The sequence below is a fragment of the Micromys minutus genome (genome assembly GCF_963924665.1).
Source record: "Micromys minutus genome assembly, chromosome: 13".
NCBI lineage: Eukaryota > Metazoa > Chordata > Mammalia > Rodentia > Muridae > Micromys > Micromys minutus.
Window position 1 is genome coordinate 19621191 of NC_137982.1, and position 8993 is coordinate 19630183.

At 38.5% G+C, this 8993-nt stretch overlaps 1 protein-coding gene across 4 annotated transcripts in view; it reads right to left on the bottom strand.

Annotated features, from left to right (window-relative positions):
* Positions 1-1252: 1252 nt before the first annotated feature.
* Positions 1253-8993, bottom strand: part of GTDC1 (glycosyltransferase like domain containing 1) — a 335697-nt gene continuing 327956 nt past the window's right edge. For 3 of the 4 annotated variants that reach the window (XM_080928239.1, XM_080928236.1, XM_080928238.1), the window contains 4 exons: positions 8009-8079; positions 7217-7308; positions 2880-2983; positions 1253-2355 (listed from right to left, as the gene is read on the bottom strand). In XM_080928239.1, the coding sequence (XP_080784365.1) occupies positions 2259-2355; positions 2880-2983; positions 7217-7308; positions 8009-8079 (364 nt within the window). In that variant the 3' untranslated portion in view covers positions 1253-2258. The remainder of the gene's footprint in view (positions 2356-2879; positions 2984-7216; positions 7309-8008; positions 8080-8993) is intronic. The other variant, XM_080928237.1, reaches the window with a different exon arrangement.

Sequence of the window (8993 nt, forward strand, 5' to 3'; positions counted from 1 at the left end):
ATGTAGTCTCTTATTCTGTTCAGAATGATGACGACAGGGAAAAGCATGAATTAATTTGAGTGAGGGGAAAATCCCATGCAAAGTTACATAGAATATCATTACTACAGTTGCTCCAGATCAGGAAAACAGGGCTAAGGATACAGCTTTGTTGGTAGCATTAGTCTAGCATGCATATGGCTCTGGGTTCTAATCTCCAAGCATCACATAAGCCATGGTAGTACAAACTCTAGCTCCTGGAGGGTGAAGAAAGCTTTCAGGGGGCTCAAGGTCACTCTGGACTATAAAATGATTTTGAGAGGAACTGGGGGAACAGAAAACCTTGTTTTAGAAAAAAATAAAACAGGAATTATTTAAATATTTGAGACATGGTCTTTGAAGATATTTATTATTTCCCCATTACCTAGTTGAAAAGCACCATAGAAAATCAGAGAAACTGAGCATTCTTTCTTGGCCACTTGTGAAAGCATCTGTTTGATGGATAATCCTTACTTTATTCTAAATTCTAAAGTCCTAGACAAAAAGGATTTCTGAGAGTTTCTAGCCCTTTATTTTATGTGAGGTATCTTTGTCTAGTGTCTTCCTCATAAGCTAGGACAAGACAGTGACACAGTGGCCCTACATGTTAGGGTTCTCATGGTGGGTGAGAGTAACTTCACTCACAGACATCATGTTTCTGCTGCTTCCGTTTCCTGCTCTAACGTCTGCAGCTCTCGGGAATTTCATTTCTGGTTCATTGACCTACATGACTGTCTTTACCCTGAAGACTGTGAAGGGCTCCCTAGCCCTGACTGATTTTCTCATTTCTATTCTGATACCTATCACATGGGCTCTGTAGGACTGCAAACATCTGCTCCATCATGGATGCCTGTTAGACCACCCAGCTCCTCTAGAGAACAGGGTTGGCCCTTACCTAGTCACCCCTCTCTGGCTTTTTCTTGTTCCACAGTATATAGATGTTACTCATTTCAATAGCCAGGGAAGCTACAATTTACCTGTTAGTAAACAGAAGATGGTTTATCAACAGACTTTACCTTAATGACTACAAATGTTTACCTCCTGCTTTCCAGAATGCAAAGAAAGTCTTGGAAATGTCATAATATGTAGCAAACATTTGTAACACAGATTCTTGTTCATCTTTACAAGAGACAATTGTATTCTGTCTATACTGACACAAGGAAACAGTCAGTAAGAAACACAGATAGGTGCACACACTTAGACACAAATGAATATGCTAATTAAAATTGCAGCGGGCAGTTTATTAAAAATTTATTTTACAATCCAGCCATTTAAAACATCTTTACACCAACAAACAGAGCAGCCTGAGTACACGAATCATAAATGACTGATCTCAAAAAGAATATATAGTTGGATGCAGTGTTTTTAAGAATTTTGTAACAAATTATGATTTGTTATGAGCATTCTGATTTTTCTATTTTTACCCACAGGGAAAAAATTTTGAAACAACTATCTCTTGTTCATTTTATGGATGAAAGGACTTTACTCACTGAATCTGCCATGTTTGTCCGAATTACAGCTGTTTATCTTGCAAGTTTCTTTAAGATTAATTAAATGCAAATGAAACTCTGTGAATCATGGGAATACCTGCCAGACCCCTTATTAATACCTTCACTTAAAAACTCCTTTGCCAGAGAGTCATTAATTTGCTAAAAGAAAAGTGCTAAAGCAGCCCTTTGCCTACAGCAGCTTTGAGATGGCTGCCCAATTAGTTCAGTAGCATTCTGATCCTCTTTCTAGGCCCCGTGGCCCTTTGAGGACACAAGAAGGCTCCGACGATAACCTGGCAACCCAGGTAGAAACTCAGCCAAGTGTGAGTGTTTGAAGCTGCAGTTTGGCTGCCATCGAGTCGGCAGAAAGAAAGAATTCAGGCACCATGTCATCCAGTACAAAGGATAAAAACGGATTCAACCGGAAATTCAATGTGGCACCACATATGGGATACATGAGTGCGGTTATACAACAGGCCACATATTTTTTTTGAACAGTCTCCTACATGTGATGCTGAGGACATGTGTAACCATCATAACGTCTCTAGGAATCTGTATTTAATTTGAGTTGGGGTGGTGGCAGGGATTGGAGATCTGAAGCCGCCACAGGTTTGTGGCAGATGGCTCTGTGTCAGCTATGACAAGCAGCCAGGCTCGGCTTCCTCTGCAGATTTTCTTTTCTCTCTGATCAGGTAAATATGGGCACACTCTGGAAAGTTCTTCAGATTCTGCCTTAGGCTGCAAGTTTGCGACTTAGCCCCATCTGTCACAAATCTTCCCTGGGTTCTGTTGTGAGCAGAGACCTGAATTTACCATGTAGGGCTGCCCAAGAAAATGGAGCCACTTCACCCTGTAACAAGGGGGAGGAAGAGATTAGAAACCAGTGAATAAGCACAGGCCCCGAGACAGGAGAATGAGGAAACTCATGGTGCAAACTCGCCTCATCTCTCCAATTCTAACCCCAAACCCACCAAGTCCCACCACCCCGAGAATGCCCTGCTCCTGACAGCTTTAGTGTCGCTGCGTTTCAACTGCAAGAGGGAGCAGTTTGCACATGGGGACACTGCTGCACACATTCCTGGTTCACGCCATACATGGCTGCTCTTTGGAGTTCAGCACCTGTCTTAACTCTTACACAAAAATGGTGCACGGGACTCTTAATGCACAGTGTTGCCAATGGGAATTCTACTCTTAAGTAGCAAGGACACAAGATAAATGCCTTTACTAGTACATGGAATTTATAAGGTGCTTCACATTTCCAAATGGGTTTTATTCATTATTTCATTATAGCACTTCCTTAGGGGAAAATGCTATTATGGTTTAAAGAAAAAAATCCAGAACTGCAGATGAGTAACCCATAGGCCAAGAACCTACCTAGGGAGAAAGACAAATCTCAGCCAAGGTGAACTGGTCCAAACAGGGACAAACCACATAAAATCACAGGGGGGTGGGAGGGTAAGGAGGTGGAGAATAACAGGCTATGGAAGACAGAAAAAAGAGAAAGAGCTTAAGACTGAGAACTGGCATTGTAGTTCACAGGTGGTGCTTGGAGATTTTAAAATATTTATTTAAGATTTATTAATATTTAAGCTATCACTATAGACCTTTGCATTTTCTCAGGAAGAAGTAGATTTCAGAGTAGTGCTAACACTGCTGGGAAACACCTTGTCCATTTTTAGACTATATGCTCAAATTAAAATGCGGCGGTCTCCTGAGGAGGGCTCAGAAGCAGCATGGCTGTGGTTTGGATGGCTGGAGCCCCACAGCACTAAGACAACTCAAATGGCTTTTCTGGGCATCTAGTCTGCTTTGTAAGCATAATCATTGTTTGGAATTAGTTTTAGACAAAAATCTGAAAATTCTTTCCTTCAAATAATAGATTTTATAGGTCTCAACTGTTGAAAAACTTAAAAAGGACAGAATATAAATCAGTTACCTTCTAAAAACCTTAAGAAACTACAGGCCACTCTCAAAAAAGTAAAAAGGACACAATCTTCCTTTCCCCTGATACACAAGCACCCACAACATACACATAGACGAACACACACACACACACACAGAGAGAGAGAAAGAGAGAGAGAGAGAGAGAGAGAGAGAGAGAGAGAGAGAGAGAGAGAGAGAGAGAGAGAGAGAGGGAGAGGGAGAGGGGGAGAGACAGACACAGACACATGTAGATACACATATACAGACACAAAGACACACAGACATACATACACAGACTCTTGCTTATATAAAAGCACAGGCACATGTGCACACGTGTGTGCACATGCACACACAGATACACATAGACATACACAGATGCACATACTCCATACACTCACAACCCATTACTCAGTTTTAAATCAAAACGAGTGATGAACAGGATGGACATGAAGCCTCTGCTGTCAGTCCAGGTGATGCCGGCCTCACATACCAGCTCCACTGTGTTCCTGTTCCATCTGCAATACTGAAGATGAGGGACCACTGCTTTTCTCAAAGCAGTTCAAAGTAAGAGGAAGAAAGGTTATTTAAAAGCATAAAGTGCTAGTCTCACACAACTGTTCGAAGTATTGGAGTGAGGCACAGGTTAAAATAGTATTAGGCCCAGCCTTGCTTGTAGAAAGGGTGCTGTTGGCGTTGTAAGCGTTAATATACCTCTGTCTGTCCTACTAGAAACCTGTTTACAGCAGCTGAGTGCTCCAGAGGGGCTCGCTCTGACTGTGTGAGAAATTAAACTTTTCTCCTTGTAGAAGTAGATGGATAGTGCAATTTCCCACCTGGAGCAAAACACAGCTTAATGTCAGGAGAAAGTCACAGTCAAAACCTGTATGAAATTCATACATGTACACTTTTTAATAAGTTTTCTTAGACTTTTTAAAGCAATAAAAAGGCTTTAGAATTTTAAGATTATTAAAAAATTTTACATTTTAAGTTAGACTTTTCCAATGATTTTGTATGTTTGTGTATATGTATGTGAGAGAGACAGGAAGATAGATAAATATATACATAATACCACACACACAAACATACACACACACTCAGATACATACATATGAAAGGAGGTATGATCTAAATCATTCAGGTGAAAAGGCCATAGGGTTCTAATGCAGAAAGTAATTTTAAGACACAAAAGAACACCAAGAGTGAAGCAGTTCTGTGTCTACTTCAAATCTTGCTGCAAGTGGCAGTCATATTGATGTTTTATATGTAAAAATTAATATGTTCTTAGATAATAGTGATAATTTTATCTAAACTTAATATTTTCTTATATGACAATGTTAATTTTCTGATTTGAAGTTATAAGTTAGCTCATATAAGAAATAATTATATATTAATAGTCTTACCCCAGTCATCAAATTTCTAAGTGTGACTCCTTATGAGAAGTCTACCCTCAAGATAAACTCTATAAGGTAAAAAGCCCTGATGATTTTAAACATAAATCTGTAACAAGAAGAGGTAGAAACTGTAAAAGGAACAAATTGAGGAATCCAGTGACATTCTGTCCTTTTAGATCTTGGAAGCATATGCTTTACAAAAGCAAAAAATAAAATAAAATAAAATAAAATAAAGCTGTCCAATGGAAGGAAATAAAAGGAAGAAGAGAAAAGATTTAAAAGCTGTTACACAAGATAAGTCTCCTGTGGAGGACAGGAGCACTGAGGCACGGCAGTGAGACACGCTACCTTTTGGTCAATCCATTCCTACCTGTACGACCTGTGTAACTCTAACAATCCAAACGAGACCATTCCCAGCGTTTCTAATCCAGTGCCTCAGAATGGGTCATTTGTCTCAAAGCTCTCGATTACTTATCATTTTAGATAGCTCTTTAAATTTGGAGAACATTTTTAGATACAATTATCACTAATATCTATCAATGAGGATATATATGAAGTCATACCATAGATTTAAAATTAAAATGCATTGCAAAAATACTTTAAAAATATACATGCAAATTCTTATAGGTTAGTAATTTATAAAACATTGAGTTGCAGGTTTATCATGTGAAGACTAGAAATTTTTATCAGAGCAGTTCAAGTGTGAGTTATTTTTTAAGTACGTGAAGAATCTGGTATATTAACATCATACACCAAGCTAACATTCCTTCAGATTTTTTCTACTTATTTGTAAAACAAACACTCCATCCCAGAAGGGTGGTAATTCTATTGAAAAAGGTCAGCTAGAAATCTGTTTCCTTTCGAACTGCAGACTACTATTGTAGGACCTTGTGAAACAGTTCAAGACTCAGATGTAGAAGCACATCTACATCTGACGTGTGCTAACAGGGCTCGAGCCTAACCAACTTTAACATAAATACGTTTGAAGGTACAGCACATCTGTAAACATCTTATCAATTCTTTTCTTGAAGCATAACAAAAAATTGGTATTTTAGTTGTGAACTTACTGAAGTAGGTTCACATCACAAATATAACATGAATCCACTTAAGGCCAAAACTTCTGCTTCCTTCACTTTCATAATCTTCATGTTCTGTCTGCCTATCCCATGGGGGACTGACCCAGGCAGGCAGTATGTGAACAGAGGTAGGCCTGCACTGTAGAAGGAGCATACTCTGGGCAAACCTTGGAGGCCTGGACTCTTTGAAGGCTTCACATGCACGATGCAACAGTATCCACTACAGAAGCCACACTGAAGGCTGGAAGTGTGCAGTCAGCATTTTAAACTATCATGAGCTACCTTCTGAACCATCACCAAGTTAATAGACAATGAAAGATAATGAGCTTGAAATTGGGTGTTAAATTGCATTTTTGGTTCTCTCCCTTTTTCCTGAAGTTTAACTGTTTCCTGGAGAAATAAAGTCATGTTTTCATGCACCACTATGTAAACATGTATTTTAGGACTTGAAACAAGAGAGGAAAAAGGCAGGAGTGTATTTCATGCTGAAATGTTATGTTAACAAAGAAAATTAGAAGTTTTTGGATTATAAAAGTATGAGATTGTAAACTACAGCAGCCTTATGAAAAATGAAGATACTATGGTCAAAGACCATCAAAGGGTGAATTAGTCATGGCCTGGAGCTACCTCTGAACCCCAGAAAAGCAGTCCCTACTTCAGTTCCATACCATGTTGGGGGCTCTCTGTGCTGTTTCAGCAGTGTAAGAGGCTGGATTCGGGGAAGGGGAGAGGTGACTGCTGACGGTACTATTAATATGAACCGTTTGGCATGTTGTTTTCAGCTAAGACCCATGGATCTGAATCTAAATAAACAAAATTTTTATTATGTCATTTTAAACAGGATGGAGGGAATACAACTTTGAAAGGTGTCTTTATTGTAGTTCAAAAGCCAACAGCAAACTTCACTAATGCCATTCAGCTAAATTTTTGAGGACTTAAGATTTCATTATGATGGGGAAAAAGGCTTATTCTTATTAGTATAATGTGGACTCTTTCCTTTCCTTCCTTTTACACTAATGAGTTACATTAATCCAGGTTCATTTTTATAAGCCTCTTGAGGCTAAATGTACAGGACAGTCATCTTAGAAAACAATAAATTAAAAAGAAAGCATGTTCTGTGCATGGAGCGCACGTATTTCCTAAGACCTAGGTTAATACAACTGGCATCCAGTTTAATTAATCCCTGTTAGTGTAACAACCAGTACCCCTCCCTAGCATGTTTCCTTTAAACATTAGTATGTTAATTAGATGGTTTTTAAAAAAATTTTCTTTGTACTTAAATGTGGCATTTCTATCACGTAAATTTCCTCTCAATAGCTACCTTATAAAGATGTTTTCTTATAATATCTGGTCTCTTGCAGAAACTCTTGAGCCTTTTTGAAAGCTGTTCAGGTGTGGAATACAGATACTCAGCTGCAGGAAAAACAGATACATTTTTAATGAAACAAAAACCTCAAAGCACACACTCGATATTAGTCACTTTACTAATTAAAAATGCATATTGCTCTGTGCCGCCTCATGTTTTACATTATTTAAGCATGATTTTATAAGGTTACCTCAGCTCACAAGGATGTTTGATGCTAAATAAGACTGTGTAGTTGTGCTGTTTAGACATCTCCTCTGGGTGATTAAAATACATTATTCTAATGCAGCACAATGCATATGTGATATATTTAGTGATGAGATTTTTTTTCAAAGACCCAGCACCATAGTCGTACGTACTCTGTACAACAGTTGCATATTATTAACTAGTCAATTGTTTAAAGAATTTGGTATGACTTCCAATCCTTGAATTTTCTGTGTGTATCATTAAAAAAAATCTGTTAGCAATTGCAGCAGTACTGACCTGCTTATAAAAATCCGTCATTATGAGATGTGTATGCTAACAATAAAGAATGCTATTTGAAAACTTGCTTCTTTTGTTATCTTAAAAGAACAGATGGTAAATATAAGCTTACTCTAATGTATTAAAACACATAAAATTTTCCTTAACACTAACGTGTTGACTTGCCAAATAAACAATTGCTCCTACTTAAGTTTATTTTCAAACTTTTAGTTTAGCATGAACCCTGCATTAAATCACAACAAAGAAAAAGCACACGAGAGCAGCTACCTGGGAAGATTTCAGGATAAACCAGGTCTTTGGGACAGAGTGGGTAACATCCACAGTACACAGCTTCCAACCTGCAGAAACGGCAGAAAGAGGACAGGAGGGCAGCGGGCATGAGCAGCGCAGTCCGAAGGGATCTGCCCCTGAGACAGTGAGAGCCCAAAGCTAACTGGGACAGAACACTACTCAATGCCAGAGCTGCTCTCTGCGAGACTCTAGTGACCATCCCTGACTTCCATGGGACAGAACAGCCAGCATATGCTTTGTTCACTGAATTAATCAAAGTGCAGCGCTGCATTTTTGTTGTTTCTAAAATACTGTTTAACACATTTTATAATCAGCAGATAAACACATTCAACAACATGGGAAAGTATGGACAGCTTTTCTCAATAATGCTGCAAAGTCTCAGAATGTTCATTTTTCAAAAAATGTTTAAATAAAATAGCAAATATTTTAGCAGGGAAGCAGGAGAAATGATTGAGGCTCTTTGAAAGCAGCAGAAAAAAAATTTACAATCTGTTGTGATGGGCATTTTCAGTTCAAGCTCGTACTTGGAAACAATTTGATATTATGCAGATGTAAAAAAATACTCTCCAATTGTGGAAAAACTCTTGTTCAGATTATTTTAATCAACATTTTGCTTTTCTGACTAGAAACCAGCTTACTTTCTTTTTTATCAGAAAAGAATAGTTTTCCTATTAAGCGAACACTAAGTTGCGTTTTCCTGGGGACTATCTCTGGGAGGTTCCTTCCTGCCAGTGGTTGGGGGCTGCGCAGAGGAAGGCAATCCCCCTGGCCGTCCTGCTAGGTCTGCATAATGGCTATTGATCTGACGTATCATAAACCTTGAAGACACCACTGTCATTTCTGTTGGCTAGATATTATGCAGTGAAATTCAAAACACTCTTTAAAATATGTTTATTTTATGAGAAACTTTGAATTGCATCCAAAATGTTGACCAAAGGCAGAATTTATTTTGAACTGCAGA